This window comes from Coniosporium apollinis (assembly GCF_000281105.1).
Source record: "Coniosporium apollinis CBS 100218 chromosome Unknown supercont1.42, whole genome shotgun sequence".
NCBI classification, from domain to species: domain Eukaryota; kingdom Fungi; phylum Ascomycota; class Dothideomycetes; genus Coniosporium; species Coniosporium apollinis.
The window spans coordinates 1,874-18,241 of NW_006913304.1; the positions used below are offsets into that span (position 1 = coordinate 1,874).

The 16,368-nt window shown below is 49.1% G+C and overlaps 5 protein-coding genes across 5 annotated transcripts; 3 read left to right on the forward strand and 2 right to left on the reverse strand.

The window, feature by feature from the left end:
- Nucleotides 1–2,313: 2,313 nt before the first annotated feature.
- On the forward strand, nucleotides 2,314–3,582 carry W97_07558 (uncharacterized protein; the record flags this gene model as incomplete). Its single annotated transcript, XM_007785427.1, has 3 exons — nucleotides 2,314–2,587; nucleotides 2,635–2,913; nucleotides 3,521–3,582. The coding sequence occupies 3 exons, from the start codon at nucleotides 2,314–2,316 to the stop codon at nucleotides 3,580–3,582; spliced, it is 615 nt and encodes a 204-aa protein (XP_007783617.1).
- Nucleotides 3,583–3,605: 23 nt separating this feature from the next.
- On the reverse strand, nucleotides 3,606–4,349 carry W97_07559 (uncharacterized protein; the record flags this gene model as incomplete). Its single annotated transcript, XM_007785428.1, has 1 exon — nucleotides 3,606–4,349. The coding sequence occupies one exon, from the start codon at nucleotides 4,347–4,349 to the stop codon at nucleotides 3,606–3,608; it is 744 nt and encodes a 247-aa protein (XP_007783618.1).
- Nucleotides 4,350–5,773: 1,424 nt separating this feature from the next.
- Nucleotides 5,774–7,601, forward strand: W97_07560 (uncharacterized protein; the record flags this gene model as incomplete). Its single annotated transcript, XM_007785429.1, has 3 exons — nucleotides 5,774–5,804; nucleotides 5,875–5,881; nucleotides 5,948–7,601. The coding sequence occupies 3 exons, from the start codon at nucleotides 5,774–5,776 to the stop codon at nucleotides 7,599–7,601; spliced, it is 1,692 nt and encodes a 563-aa protein (XP_007783619.1).
- A 368-nt stretch (nucleotides 7,602–7,969) lies between these two features.
- W97_07561 (uncharacterized protein) lies at nucleotides 7,970–8,728 on the reverse strand (the record flags this gene model as incomplete). Its single annotated transcript, XM_007785430.1, has 3 exons — nucleotides 7,970–8,146; nucleotides 8,209–8,515; nucleotides 8,565–8,728. The coding sequence occupies 3 exons, from the start codon at nucleotides 8,726–8,728 to the stop codon at nucleotides 7,970–7,972; spliced, it is 648 nt and encodes a 215-aa protein (XP_007783620.1).
- Nucleotides 8,729–9,642: 914 nt separating this feature from the next.
- Nucleotides 9,643–16,132, forward strand: W97_07562 (uncharacterized protein; the record flags this gene model as incomplete). The annotated part of the gene is made up of 13 exons (XM_007785431.1): nucleotides 9,643–9,919; nucleotides 9,992–10,607; nucleotides 10,673–10,909; nucleotides 10,973–12,221; nucleotides 12,315–12,453; nucleotides 12,553–12,713; nucleotides 13,544–13,626; nucleotides 13,676–14,599; nucleotides 14,649–14,848; nucleotides 14,918–15,050; nucleotides 15,106–15,341; nucleotides 15,390–15,534; nucleotides 15,583–16,132. The coding sequence occupies 13 exons, from the start codon at nucleotides 9,643–9,645 to the stop codon at nucleotides 16,130–16,132; spliced, it is 4,950 nt and encodes a 1,649-aa protein (XP_007783621.1).
- Between the last annotated feature and the right edge of the window lie 236 nt (nucleotides 16,133–16,368).

A 16,368-nucleotide genomic window follows, 5' to 3' on the forward strand; every position in this document is an offset into this window, starting at 1 on the left:
TAAGAGTATAGATAGTAGATTATTAACTAAAGCTTAGTAGATAAAGAAGAGAAGTAAAAGCAGAAGAGTAAAGAAAGAGTCTTATATAGATAATAAAGAGCGTGTTTAGCTAATTCTAGTTTCTTAAATAGTAATTATAATTACTTAACTTTTAGAATATCAATTAGCCTTTCTATCTTTAGAGTACTAATAATAATTAAGCTATTCTTACTTAGTCTAGTGTAGCTAATTTATATTAATATATATAGTTTTAGCTACTAGACTATTCTTCTTTAGTCTAGTATTACTAATTTATATTAATATATCTAATTTTAACTACTATACTACCTTTACTTAGTCTAGTGCTACTAATATATATTAAAGTAGGCTATTTTAGCTATTAAGCTACTCTTCTTTAATCTAGCGTCACTAATTTATATTAATATATATAGTTCTAGCTACTATACTACTCTTACTTAGCCTAGTATTACTAATATATATTAAATTAGACTAAGTCTAGTATTACTAATATATACTTCTAATTAGTATACTATTCTTATAAACTCTAGCGCTACTAAATTTAGATAGTTTCAATTAATATTCTATCCCATCTTAGTCTAGCTTTACTAATTATATAGTTATTATTACTATACCTCTACTTAGACTAGTATTACTTTTTATATATATTCTATAATTTTATACTATTCTCGCTTCGTCTAGTGCTTCTAATTAATATAATTTCAATTATTAAGCTATTTTTAGCTAAGTCTAGTGCTATTTCTATATATTAATATATACTTAGTCTAGTACTATAGACTATACTAATTTCATTAGCTTAACAGGATCTAATACTAGTATAATTTACTTTAGAATATTATATTAATATCTCTTAGCACTACTCTTAGGTACATAATTCTTATTATTCTCTCTTAATATTATTAATAGGTTATGTATTTTACTATACCTCCTAGTACTAATTAGATATACTACTATTTAATTAGGTTCTCTTATTACTATTCTTAGAAGTATCTTTTAGTTACTTTCTCTTAATATAATTAGAATAGTTAGTATATTTTAAAAAAGAAATATACTATTATTAAGGGTATCCTGCTATTAGTTCTAGGTAGTAGTATTAGTAAAATTAATAAAGATTATATAGATAAAAGACCACTATTCTAGTAGCTTAAAAGATTACACCATGTATTTTCCAAGTATAATAGCTTCTAAAATTAGTTTCTTTGTATTATATTTATTAATATAGTGTAGTTAGTATCTAGGATTAGTAAGCTATCTAAAACGCCCTCTAGATAGCCTATTTTCTAAGTAAAAAGGCTATTTTCTAAGTGTTTTCCATTTTCTAAGGGATTGAAACCTTGGAATTTAGACTTGGAAAACACCGATTTTCTGACTTCGGGGCGGTTTTCCGGGTTGTGGGCTAGCAGTAGTGCTCAATGGCCCTGTAGACATTGAGCAGCACCAGCCACCGACCAGCAACAGCGTTGTGAATGCGCGGGCGCATCACGATGAGAAATGTAAGCGCCCTTCCTGTCAAATTTTTGGTGAAGAAATGCTAATTGACTCTCGTAGTCACTTTTGTATATGTGGACGACCCATATTTCGACGAAATAGTTGAAGCAGAGTCCTCTATACCGCACACAGCAATTACACCACAGAGTATCGTCATTGCCCAGGATGACATTCACGAACATCCTCTATCATCATTTCTCTTCCCACCGAATGAATCAATCATCTGTACCTGCCGGAGAGCCAGCTCTTAGCTCTGAGCTTGGCCTCCATGCGGAACCAGAACCCGCAGTCCAACATGTAGCTTCGAATGCTACGATACCGCAAGTGAGGCCGAGCGATGCGACCCAGGGAGCTGGCCTTGATTCCGGGATCTCCTTCCACCAAGCTCACGAAGTCCAACTTGGAAGGGCACAAAGTCCGTCAGCTGATCCAGTTCTGTCTATTCAACTGATCTGGTATTTCATGGAAGGCCCTGGAAAATGGTCTGTCGTCTGCCACGCCCTTCTCTGGTTCTTACCGCCTTTTCGTTAAACAAGCAAGGCTGACCTGATTTCAAGGATGGACCTATACGACGTCACGGCATATTTCACCTTTTATGTGCCCAGATTAGCAGTCACACGACCACTGCTTCAAAGCGCTTGTTGTGCACTTGCTTCTAAACACATTCGTCATCTCCTCGAGTCTCAGCGTCCAGCGTCTAAATCACTTTTGCCATATCTTGGTAGCGAGTACTGGAAGACAAACCTCAGAAGTAGGAATTAGAACTATGAAAGCGCCGCGTACTACGATGATGCGATCCGCTTGTTGATGGACGAGATCACAAAGATCGACAACCCGATAGACACATCTGCCGATCGAAACCATCGGTCTGAAGAGGCTCTCGCGGCAATCGCTGTTCTTTGTGTGTATGAGCTCTTAGACGCACCAGGACCAGAATGGATAGCGCATATGAGTGCCCTACCTCTTCTCGGGACTGCTCCTGCGCAAATACTGGACACACTTTCTCCACAGCCTCCACCTCGAGAACTGTCCAAACGGTCTATATTCTGGAACTTTGTTAGGCAGGATTATCTCTACGCATGTAAGAAAGCTGTGGAAGGATTGATTCGCTTTCGCTAACGAAGATAGTTATCCACGAAACCCGTACTCGACTGAATCCGGATGATCCACAGTTCTGGCGCGAGAGCGGTCTCCTCGTGGGCGAGAATGGCTTCCTCGAACCACATTGCGCGACTGATGCCGGGAACTATACCTGTCTCACGACAGACGAGGATTTAGTGAGCCATTGTTTGTTTTGGATTCTTGGCAAAATTGCCAACTTCATAGTAGCCTTGGTTGAGCTCGACCCTGATGAGTCCAATGAGCCCAATGCGTCTTCTGGTAAACTGTCTCACGATGAGATCACCAGTCAGTGGGAACATCTTGATCTGGGGCTTCAACGTTGGAACATAGGTCTTCCTCCTTCATTCTCTTCATTCGTACGGACGCCACTGGTAGAATCTGGAACGGATGCACCATCCTTGAACGACCGCCAAAGCTTCGATAGGATCTCCTATACTATTCCAACTTGTGGGTCCACTATGCAGAACTACCATATGGCTCGTATACTCCTTCTCATGAACAGGCCACCCGAGCGGCACGTGCTTCGTTCAACTTTCACCGAACGTCTAAATTCGTACCGGCTTATCCAAAAAGAGATGGTTCACCATAGCCGAGAGATCTGTGGAATCAGCTTGTCGAGTCCACCAGAAAGTGTGCGGATCCAGTCTGTGCAACCTCTTTTTGTGGCTGGTCAATGCATGAGTGAGTTGAGAGAACGCGACATGGTACTCGACCTGCTGCGTGGTATCGAAGAGGATCTAGGGTGGGCCACCGGCTACAGAGTACAGAAGCTTATTACTGAGTGGGAAGCTTGTCCACCAAACTAGTTGACAGATTGCTACTTAGTCAACTACCGATAACAGTACCTGTGCACAGGTAAGGAAGTCGCTTCCAAATCTGACACGAACGGCAGGCGAGTGGCTGCACAACTCGTCAAAGTCCAAGCGCGACGCGAACATAGGAACAAAGTGCTGAAAAGGAATTACCTTAGCTCCCTCTCACCACGGATACTCCCCCTCCAGCGTAGTGAACCTCCCCGTTGGCCCCTCCTTCCCCATAATAATGACCCTACACGCTTCGATCGCGCCATCAGCCGGGTCCCCCGCCATCTCGCTATAGCCATTCAAATTCGTCTTTCTGAACCCCGGACAGACGACATTAACCTTGATCCCATCCTTCGCGTACTTGACTGCCTCGACCGCAGCGACCATATTCATCGCCGCCTTGGAGACCTTGTAGGCAGGTGCGTCGAGCCCGTAGTACGCGCGGGCGGGATCCAAAGTCATGCCCAAGGATCCCAGGCCCGAGGTCATCATCACGACACGTGGGGCCTCGGATTTCTTCAGCAGGGGGGCGAACTCCTCGGTCACGCACCACGCGCTGACGGCGTTGGTCTCGACGACTCTCATCATCTCTTCGCGCCGACTCGACTCATCTACGCGGCCGATGGCGGCGTTGTTGAGGAGGACGTCCAAGCGGCCGTGGCGAGCTTCCACTTCGCTGACGCAGCGCTGGATCGAGGCGTCGGAAAGGATGTCGATCTCGGTGGCTTGCACAGAGGTGTTTTCGGCAAGGTTGGTGATACATGAGGCTGCGTCTTGGCCCTTTTGGGGGTTACGCGAGCCAAGGAGAATGTGGTAGTTTGCTTGCTCCGCGGCCAGTTTCTTGGCGACCTCGAAGCCGAGACCTTGATTCGCACCTGTGATAAGAACGATGGTCTGGGGTGCCTTGGTAGCAGACATGTTGTTGAGCAGATACTGACGTTCGGGAGTTGTGCTGGGTTGGTGATGGAGATTGGCTTTGAGTTACTGCGGTGATGTCAAACACTCGGTCTGGAGGCCGGCCTGGTGCAAGCGACTCTCTGCTTCACGCACGCTCTAAGTCTACGACAAGGGCGGATTCCCTCTCCAAGGAGTACGAGCCAATCTACCCAATTAGCAGAACAACGATTACGCAGAACGAGGCGAGTCGAGTAAGATTCGGCTCTGTTGTACTTTTTATGCGTCCACTCAAAGCATACTACTTGAAGGGCAAGACATCGTGCCCTTTTAATTAAAGTGCCTGCATGTTGAGACCTGGAGATAGTAGTTAAAAACCGAGCAGACCAATCGGATTTAGAGCGGCTTTTTGAAATCTCCGAACCTGAGTCCGTTTTCATGGACTCTATTACAAAGGTAATCTACAAAGGCATTACAAAGGTAACCTGCTAAGGTATTACAAAATCTAGCACAGCTCGGAAGGTACACGAGCCGTGGCTCCCATCTTGGCCGCCGACCGCGAAGCAGTAAAATCATGAAAACCACAACGTATTTTCATAACATGCTATCGATTCCATAACGTAGCATGGTCGCGCAGCCCCATAGCTGTCTTCTATACTATCTTTGCTATAGAGCCTTATGCTGGCAGTTCATGATTGCTTGCGAGGCTGGTGATAGTGGTGGCGGACAAGGGTCTAGCGTAGTGTTCCTAGGGATTTACGATTGGGTCTTCTATGCGCCCGAGGTAGCTGCTAATGAATAATCGATTCGGCTATCGGGCAGATACCGTTCCGGAGTGAGATGATCTGTTACTCTAGCCGTAACCGCAACACCGCTGCTGATATCAGTCACGTGACAAAACACTACTTTTGGTCGCTCACCAACGTCGGAGGCACTTTACCCCGCTCGCGGAGCGCTCGGAGCGTTCCGGACGTTTTGGATATCTTGAACCAGAACCGATTCTGAACGATTTGCTAATGTCCATAGTATTAACTAATATTTGGGTTTTTTGGCCACGCAATATAAGAGAGCGAACCTAAGGAGCATTGAAAGGCACGTTGAGATAAGCCTCCTTACATAGCAGCACGTGATATAATACGTAATACTAACTTCCCGCTCCATTGCACATCCATACAGTCGTTCCAAGCAACATCATCTACTAACTACCTAAGGTATCTAGTATCATGTTATCTCTAGTCGTAATATACTTTATGAACTTGCTATAAGCGCCATCGTTTTCGCTCCCACGGCTGTACAATCTCAACATTATATTGACAGCTTACGGTTATAACTACTGCCTTTGCTCTTGCCGGCTTGTTTTCTAGACCCGGTGATCGCTTCCTTCTCTTACTTCCAGGCAATGCAGAATGCTACGAGTCGCGCTGTAAACAAAAGTACCAGGCGCACACATGCTAAGGTCAGATCTGGATGCATTACATGGTAAGTAGGGGAAGACTACTCGTATTATTGAACAACCTCACGAACTGACATCACTAACGCCCTTTCGCAGCAAGTCAGTAGTTGCGCTCATCTGTTCGTCGGCAAAGAACGTTCTGACGCATCTACACATTCTCTAGAATTAGGCACGTCAAATGCGACGAGACCAAGCCAAACTGCCTGACATGCTCGCGCACTGGCCGGAGATGTGACGGCTACAGATTTCAAGAGATACAGTTCTTCAACATCCTAACATCCGAGGTCGGCGGTGCCCGCGTTGGTGTGCAGCCCAGCGCGGCAGTCGATGGAACCTCAATCTCGCCACCTTGGGAGACATCCTCGACCAGCGAGGAAAGAAACAGGAATCTGTCCGATGCTGCTCTCATGCAACTCACCGCACGTCCTTACAGCCCGTTTCTGAACTTTTCAGGCAGTATCCAAGAGCACAGATCTCTCGACTTCTTCCATGCTCGGGTTGCCACGACACTGGCTGGCTACTTCGACACCACATTCTGGACACATATCATTCCGCGGGTTGGTGCTTCAGAACCCTCCGTAAAGCATGCTATGATCGCCCTCGCGTCCTTGTACGAAACTATCCGTACTCGCGACAGACAATTGGGTCGAGAGCAACAGCGCTGCACACTTCTCCAATACAACAAGGCTATCAAATCTCTGAAAGAACGCCTAGAGACTGGAGAGCAAGCCTTGGAGGTTACATTGCTAACTTGTGTTCTCTTCATCTGTCTGGAATTCATGCGTGGAAACCCGAATGTAGCGTTAGATCATCTACACAGCGGCCTACAGATCTTGGACAGCACTCAGCGGTCTACGCAGGACGCGCAATCAATAGAGGAAGAGCTTGTCAATATCTTCTCTCGACTCAGTATCCAGGCCTCTCTGTGGGGGCGGCGGCCACCTCAGATTAGTGCCAGCAAGGACGATGACCCGACGAGAGACTTCGATTCAGCTTGCACACCATTCGCTACTATTCGCGAGGCGAGGGTATCACTTGAACGCATACTCATACAGTGTTTACGACCCTCTGACCCTCATATCGAGCTTGACCCATCTATGCCGATGTCCGATGTTTGGAAAGCTGAGCGGGAGAGACTGACAGCACAACTGCGGTACTGGAACTCCAGACATGGCCTATCCATGGCAGTTTCGGTCCACACCAATGGTATCTATAGCTTGCGAATCCTCCAAATGATGGCTATCGTGGCTATCGTCTGGAACTCGATCCCATTGATTCCAGAGGAGACGGCGTTCGACCGACACCTCTCCGATTTCGAAACCATCGTCTCTCTCGCAGCAACCCTAGTCGACGGTAAAGCCCCATTCTCTCCGCAAGCAGCTTCAGTCGCGACATCGTTGCCGTCGGAAACCACGTCAGCGTCACATCGGCCAAACTTCCCGGCATTGTCGAACACTCCAATTCCTTTCACCTTCGAAATGGGCATCATTCCATGTCTCTACTTCACCGCCATTAAATGCAGAAGCCCGTCAGTCCGCCGAAAAGCTATTCGTCTCCTCTCAATCGTGATACCTGAACAAGAAGGCCTGTGGCACGCGCGAATGCTAGCGAAGGTCGCTAGTCGCATAGTGCAACTGGAGGAAGAAGGCTACACACCAACAGAGGTGACGAGCACTTGGCCACCTGAGGAAGGACGTATACATGCTGCGTACATATATTCCAACTACTCTTTGGAAGAGCGGACGCAGCAGGTAAACTTCATTTGGAAACCTGGCGGACTGCGCGGTGAATGGATGGATTGGGTGGAAACCATAGCTTACTAGGATCATTTTACAGGAGTTGATGAGTAAGATCAAACGCGCCAAAGAATATATTCACATTCCTGAGAAGCTTTCAAGCCCGCGTCGCGCATTCCTAGAATGACCCTCGCAAAGCCAATTGCTACGGCTGCAGGCCGAGATGAACCCACTATTCAGGAAAATGGTCTCACGGGTGCGTTCCGGTAGGAAAACATCAAAGTCTACGGCTACGCTATATAGGCTTCCGAATTGTTGGGACAGCTTTGATCTTAACACAGTGGTAACGCCTGACAAGCCTGACACGCCTGCCAAATCTGACGGAACAAGGTATGCCACAGGAAAAATGGGGATGTTCAGCTCAGCAGCCTTCGATCAGGAGCTGATCACCTCCCTCAAGCCTGCGTCGGAAAGCAGAAGTACTTCGAATCGAGCTTACCAACCACGATGTTGAAAAACCTCGTAATGATTCTCGTGCGCGACCCGTTGATAAAAGAATCCCATCCGACAAGAGTGTTGCAGGCGTCAAGGTAGACCGTCACGGGAATACTGCCTCCGTACATGATGCTCCACTATGTGGACATATCAGCGGTCCGTGACAACAGGCTCGTAGTGTATTCGAAGAGTAACTCACAGAAGCGACCTTTCCATTAAACTGATCCTTAACTATCCCACCAAAGACGGCGTTGCTTGTGACAAGGATGTCGGTACTGAAGAGCGGAAAAGTAGGATTGACGTAGCCTTGCCATAACTGTGGCGGCGCAGCAATGCACGGCTCGAGGTTGTACAGAGTATTGGAGACCAACCCCTCGGAGGAGACATCAGTGTAGTCGAAGAGCGAGGATGCGAAACCGGAGTCAGATGTCACGTCCGCTCTGACCTTTTTATTGCTTGGTGAGTTGTAGATATAGCCCGATGCGATGTGCGAGACATTTGGGTCCCTGGCCGATTTTGTCAGACCGCACGGACTTAGGGTTCTGAACGACATACCACTTGTGCTGGTTCCAGTTGGCTTTGAACTCGTCACTAATTAAAGGAGGCTCGGGCTGCTGAGAGGCCGAGGAGAAAGGATCCCACGACACAGGAAAAGCAGTCACTTCGTGGTCAGCACCGCACCTTGAAGCCGTTGGCGCTGCGGCCATCAAAGGCGCCATCATTGCGGTGAGTAGTAAATTTGGCATGCTTTGAGATAGGATGAAGTGGTTGTGTGGTTGGTGCGAAGCGAGTTGTCAGATCAAGCGACGAATGGAGATATTATGGGGTTTATCTATCCTGCGGGCGGTTTCTCGCTCAGAATCACCGCGTCGAAGGCCATTGGTTTGCTCGTAAGTCTTCCATCTTCGGACTGCAGGATTACTGTACAGATTGAGAACCCATCGGCACTGATATCCCAGGTGCGACGTAACAAAGGAGGCTTATCGGGAGCCGCGCGTGTCCCTTTCTATTGGTCACCTCGTATAACTCATCAAAGCGGAATGCTCTTACTGCGCGGTTTGTCGAAGGGACGCCATATGCCGTACGGATTGCACGTCCTGATTCTGGTTGTGGAAAACAAGTCAGTCGCGTGGAGAGCAGGGCATCTCAGCCCCATGTTGAGCGCTAAACCTCATCGGGATCAAAGTACGATAGAGCCAATCGGATCCCGGAGAGATGCGAGGGCTCGAGCAAGCACTTCTCGAATATCTTCCTTCTCTCAGCATTGCACTGCGAGGGTTCGAAAGAGTCGAACAATAGCACACGTACTCTCATACGTATGCCTCGCGCCACTTACACAACATGCCAGATAGAGTAGATGCCATGCGGCACGCAACGCGAGGCACCGGGCGGCTGAGCTGTGGACCAATGCTTCAGCCCAGAGCATAACACACTTCTTCACACGCCATATCAGCCAAGGATGCTCCAGCTGAGGGACCAAGTCTCACTAGGCGCGAGGGGCGGGGCTTTGCATGATTCATCATCGCGTATGCGTTCATGATAGCCTTGACCTCTAGAGTTCTTGTCGCAGCAGCCGGCTCGGAAACGCACATGCCAATTGCAGAGTATAGACCACCTTCAGCTACAAGCCAGAATGTATCTAGGAGCCAGCTACATTATGACACTCGCATCTCAATCCATCAGATATGCTCCGGACTCGCGAAATGCAACATGGGTGACAGAGGGTGGATCATCAGCACGCCATCACATCGAAGGCGAGGCCCCGAAAGGCCAGATTCAACAGATGGAGATTCTGTCCATCGGAAGTGGAGACGATAAATTAGCAACAGACCCGCCTCCTGCGTATGCGGCATCTCCACAAGGCCACGAGATAGACCGAGATGGTTTGCATGCAAATGCTAGACCTGCCTGTGAGTAATCTGGCATTGATGTAATACAGGAGTTTATAGAGGTCGTGGAGAACAAGCTGACATATCAGGCAGCAAATGGGCGAGTGGACATCAAAATTAACACAACTGCGGGACGAGTCAGCAAACTCTGGGCATCCTCGCTGGAAATCGACCCAGATACCGGGCATGATGCTTCTTCGCGAGCCTCAGACTCTGACACCGTCGCAGCGCCGAGAATGAACATTGTCATGCAAATCGTCGGCTCTCGGGGAGACGTTCAGCCTTTCATATCTCTAGGTCTTGCGCTCAGCCAGTACGGTCATCGAGTGCGTATAGCTACCCACCCGGTCTTCCGAGACCTTGTCGAGGGTCAGAAGCTGGAATTTTTCAGTATCGGTGGAGATCCCGCGGAACTCATGTCCTTTATGGTCAAGAACAGGGGGATCGTGCCCAACTTTGAGGCGATTCGCAAAGGCGAGGTGCAAAGAAGGAGGAAAGAAATTCGTGACGTCATGCAAAGATGCTATTCATCCTGCTTCGAAGCTGGAGATGGAATGAGTGCTGACAATCTTGCTACCGTCGAACCATCGGCAATACCGCGAGTAGAGCCAAGGCCGTTTGTTGCGGATGCAATCATAGCTAATCCACCCAGTTTCGCTCACGTACACTGCGCAGAGAAGCTGGGAATACCCCTCCACTTGATGTTTACGTGCGTACAACATCAACCCCGACCATTCACGGAGAGTTTTGCTGACTGTAGTTGTCGCAATCCAGCATGCCTTGGTCTCCTACACGGTCATTCCCCCACCCGCTCGCGAACATCACATCTTCGAATACCGATATCAGCATGACAAACTACTTGTCTTATGTGTTAATGGACACAATGACATGGCAAGGGCTCGGTGATGTTATAAACAGGTTTCGACATAAGATCTTGGGCCTTCGACCCGTGGATCCAAGTTGGGCGCCGGGAATGATCCCGCGCTTGAGGATTCCCTTCACCTACTGTTGGTGCGTTGAATTCGCTTTCCTATCATCATGGATTCTTTCACGACGAAATTGATCTAGATACAGGTCTCCAGCACTGATACCAAAGCCTCGAGACTGGGGCTCGAACATTTCCGTTGTCGGCTATTGTTTTCTACCCTTGCGTTCAAATTACACACCATCTCCCGACCTGGTGTCTTTCCTTGAGAACGGGCCTCCTCCAATCTACATTGGGTTTGGCTCCATCGTGGTTGAAGACCCAGAAGGTCTTACCGCAAAGCTTTTTGAGGCTATTCGCCTTGCGGGGGTTCGAGCAATTGTCTCCAAAGGCTGGGGCGACCTGGGATCGTCAGTAATCGCAACTCCACCCGACGCCTTCATGCTCGATAATTGTCCTCACGATTGGCTTTTCGAGCGTGTGAGCTGCGTTGTTCATCATGGCGGCGCCGGAACCACTGCTGCTGGTATCGCCGCAGGGAAACCAACGATCGTGGTACCTTTCTTCGGTGACCAACCCTTTTGGGGCGAGATGATTGCTCAAGCAGGTGCCGGCCCTCACCCTATCCCATTCAGACACCTTGGATCCTACAATCTGGCAGCTGCGATCAAATCGGCGTTGGCACCTGAAGTTTCCAAAAAAGCACAAGCGCTGGGATGTCGGATCAGCGAAGAGCAAGGACACATGGCGGGCGTCAGAAGTTTTCATCAGCGTTTGCCCTTGGAGACCATGCGATGCTCCTTGGCGCCTGACCGGGTCGCCGTGTGGCGCCTTGAAAGGACGGACGTCAGGCTCAGCGCTTTGGCTGCTACCGTGCTTAGGAAGAGGGGTTCGATCGACTTTAGCAAGTTGCAGCCGTACGTATCGGAATTCGTGCTTGTTCTCATCGCTAACATATCCAGAATGCGGACCTGCGAGATTAACCTCGACCACGGCCCCTGGGAGCCAGTCTCCGGGGGTGGGCTCGCTATCGCGCATCTCTTCTACGACGTTTTCAAAGGCATTGGAGAGATGGGGTCAGGATTCACCGGTACGCTCGGTAGGCCTTACACTCGTACCGCACAGCCATCAACGGAAGCCTACGGCGGAGCTGCAGAACCCTCAATCTCCCACACTCAGGTGCAGGTGCCGTTCCCGTCGGCTAAAGACGCGGTTCTGGGCTTTGGTCCAATCAAAGGAACAGGGCGGATGATGAAAGCCATAGCTCGTGCTCCTATGGCTTTCACTGTCGCTCTCGCGCAAGGGTCGCATAACGCTCCTAGGCTCTGGGGTGATACTACCGTTCGGCCTACCGAAAAGATCACAGGACTGGGTAGTGGATTGAAAGCTGCCGGTAAAGTACGTGTGTGCCGGAGCTTAGCCCGGACAAAGCTCTCGTGTCCCGCCACCCCGAAAATCCGGAAGATGGAATGCTGACCTGATAACGAACAGGAGTTTGTTCTAAGCACCTACGACGGCATCTCAGGGCTCGTCATGCAGCCCGTTATAGGTGGCCGTGAAGACGGCGTTTTAGGTGCCGCAGAGGGGTTCGCAAAGGGCATCATCGGTCTGCCTGTGAAATTTCTGGCTGGTAAGTAGTCTGACACTCTTATTTGTCAGTCCGTATCCTCTGGACTCAGTGGACTGTAACAAAGGTTTTGAGCTCTTCTAACATGCTCCCTTCTCACAGCTGCGAGTGCAGTGGTTGGATACCCGATGAAAGGAATCGATGCGGAAGTAAGCAAGCTCTTCCGCGCAACCGAATCAGAGGCCATCCGTGTTTCGAGGCTTGTGATGGGAGAGATGGATTATGAAGCAGCAGATGAGACTGAGAAAAAGCGTGTGATTGAGGTATGGGAAGCCAGGGCTCAGAATTCACGAAAGAGTAGTAAAGGCAAAGAGAGAGCAGTGATCTGAGACCTGGATGGTATTCGGCCACGTCTTGGTTGACGGCTTGCGTGAAGATTGTCGTATCTGATTCACACGGATAAAGTACAGCAGAAGGTTGTCTCATGTACCGGTACTTCTCATATATCTCTAGGGATTCGGCGGAGAGTAAGGTGAGTGCACATTGTAGCAGCTAGGAAGCCACCCTGTTGACACAAATGCGCGGACTCTATAGCCAGGAAGCAGTAAACCACAACGTAAATAATCATTTATATAGCTTTCGATATGTTAACTAGGGGCTATTATAGCTTCTCGTCTTAGTATTTTACAAGTGCCATTTTCCTAGCTAGTGAGCATGGCTCTTTTGCGAACCACGATACGAGACTGGCTACATAGACTCCCTATGCCTCGGCTTCTAAGTATGACAGCAAATACTTTGTGCTGTCATGGCCAGAAGCAACCGGCAGACAGACGAGCAGGCTTCCTGCAGCTGCTCAATCCTGCGACACTCGAAATCGCACCTCGTTACGTTTGAGCTTTCACGTGACTCCGTGGCGAGCGAGGCCTTACCAAAGATGCGGGGCATAACGCGCATCCAACCCTTCTCTCAGCTTTCTCATACGCGAGAACGGTCCTCCATCCTTAGCGACAGCCAGATATGGGTCCGAAGGCTGCGAAACCAAAGAAAACTGGCAGATCCAATGTGACAACAGCATGTACAGCGTGCAGATCGACCAAGGTAAAAGTACGACATAAATTTGCTTCGTGGCGAGCGACCTACTGAGGAGCCACAGTGCGACGGACGCAGGCCAAAGTGCGGGCACTGCCTGGCAAAAAACCTTGACTGTCAGTATGAAGCTGGGAAGGACAAACGAAAGTATGCACCATCGCTCCGATAGCAAGTTGCGAAGTTGCCAACGTTGCAGAATTCCTTTGCGGAAAGTTGTCGAGGTCTGCACCGAGCGCATCAGGCAGCTTGAAGACCACATTATCGCCCTAGGGGCGGAAGTTCCCCGCCCGCTATCGGTGCAAGATGAAACTCTCCTTGCTGAGATTCGCAACGGTATGGCACCGGGTCGATCCGGGGAAGTTGCGTCGCCAACCCAGGATCAGAACCTATTCCACTCTGCCCAAGAGGCAAATACAGCCGCGTCGCCTCTAGGAAACGCTTTGTCTGGGTCATTTGATAACGTCCCGCCAGCAACTCGAAATGACGAGGGCGTATGGGATAGCGGGCAGGACTCCAGTCCGCAATGGCCTCCCACCGCTGCTCGAGCTGAGGCACCGTTCAACGTCGACTTTGAGATGCCTTTTCTCGCAGACTATCCCATGTCAGTTACAGACGCTTTCGACTGGCCATGGAACGAATCTCAAGCAGATGCTTTTCTCCAAAGCGTGCCTGCCGCTGACCCAGCATTCGTGGAAATGCCTCAAGACGCGATCAACGCTTCGAGTTCTTCCTGGGATGTTCTCAATGATGACGTGAGAGCCTCTACGGACGATGACAGCGAGGATGAGATCATTGAACAGCTCTCATTGCGACTGGGAGACTTGTTCCTCGTTGATGACGACACATTTAGATATCTAGGCGCGACGTCGAATATGACTCTAGCTCAAAATTGGTCGTTCCGGGACGTTATGGCACAGCAGAGACCTCGAAAGCAGTCAACGGACTCGGCCACAGTCCCAGCGCTGGATGAAGTGCTCGACAATCACTTGGAACATCTCTACTTTCGCTGGCAAAATCCCTTTCTACACATAGTGGACCGGGAGGTCTTCGTAGATAGCCGGACGCGAGCAAACATGGGTCAGCCCAACAACTTCTACAGTGACGCTTTGAAATATGCCATGTACAGTCGCCGCCCAGTTTTGGTATGATCCTAAGCTTACAGCTCGTAGCGCGGCAATCGCCACTATTGTTGACGCCAGGACGTTCGCTGAGTCACCAGCCGCGGTGTCACAAAAATATGCAGACTACGCAATCTCTCTGTTAGAATCCGAATACGATTGCCCAAGTATCGCCACCGTGCAGACCCTCGCGATTCTCAGCTGCTACGAGGCAACCAGAACGCACGACACTCGGGGTTGGCTGTACGCCGGTGAGTGACAATCCGCTTGCCCGTATCCGGATCACATCCTGGACGCATCAACTAATAATCTCTGGACAGGAATGGCCTCAAGACTAGCTTTTGATCTCGGCCTCCACATCAACACAACAGCTCACGTAAATGCGGGAAAGATGACCAAGGAGGTTGCGAGAGCGCGAGAGGCCACCTTCCGGGGCACATATGTTGTCAATCAGTAAGACAACTTCTGCTACTTCTGAGTCCATGTGTTGACAGATCGTGTCCAACAGACTCTGGACATTCTATCTAGGGAGACCACTGCATGAGCCTACAGGCGGGCTGTTATCTCGGCCTGTGCAAAGTGTGCAGCAAGAAACGCCGCATCCCGTTTGGGCCCCCTACCGAAGAGCAACAAGAATGGCCGACGTACCGATACCTGATTGTCCATCGACTCTGTTCAGCCATTACTTGAGTACTCTCTGCTCTGAGATCTCATCGCTTGCGCTTACGCTGTTAGTCCCTAGCCGTGTTGATTGTACTCTCAGCTGACTCCAGTTGTATAGATATGGCGCAGGCGGAGTTTCCAATGACGAGCTGATGGAATCGGCGCAGAAAACCTTCCACGCATTGCAGCGATGGAAGTCAACCTTACCGCCGCAGCTGAGGTTCGACGCTTCGCATCATCAAGAAATTCCAACGCCGCATATACTGCTGCTTCAGTAAGGTGATTCTCCATGAGGCTATCTCCACGCTAATGCTCGTGAAAGTATTCAGTATCATGCCTTCATCATCATCCTGCATCGACCATTCGTCTCCAAGCACGAAAACCAACCGTACCCACCACGCGGGGAGGGCCCTTTCCACGCTCGGAACATGTGTGTTGAATCTGCAACCGAGATTGCGAAGATCATGATGATGTACGAGACACAATATTCGCTATCAATTGCTGCAACGCCAGTAGTCCACGCAGTGTTCACGGCTGCCCTTATCCTTGTGTACGCAACCATTTCGGAGACGAACCGTGAGCGTCACACGAAGCTATTGAACCACCTCTCAACATGCTGTCGCGCCCTCTCAGAATTGGGACACCGGTACAACAATGCCGCCCGGGCACTTGATGCTTTGCTGGCTATCAAACGCCACTGGCAAGGTATTTTGCTGGTCGGTGCTGGTCGTAAACGATCCTCCTCGGCACATACGAATCAGGAAGCTGCAGCATTGAGAAAGAAGTGGAAACGTGACGCGCATCCATTCAGCACACTCTCGCCGGGTGCTACTGCGGGCAATGTTCAGCATCATCTAACTGAAAACGCCTAGACGACATTTGTCTTACAGTAAGTCCTTCTATATTATCGTTACCGCCTTATGCTTTAAACGAGCTGCTAAGCTAAATAAAGGCATAGAACTATAGTAAAGTATACTTAGCGTAGTTTTAGCTATTTAGTAAGAAGCTTGTTAATTAAGAGAGAGTTAGAAGCTTAGTAGTTAGTTAATTAGAGTTTATAGGAGTTGAGACTACTACACTATATAATATTAACTACTAAATACTATAG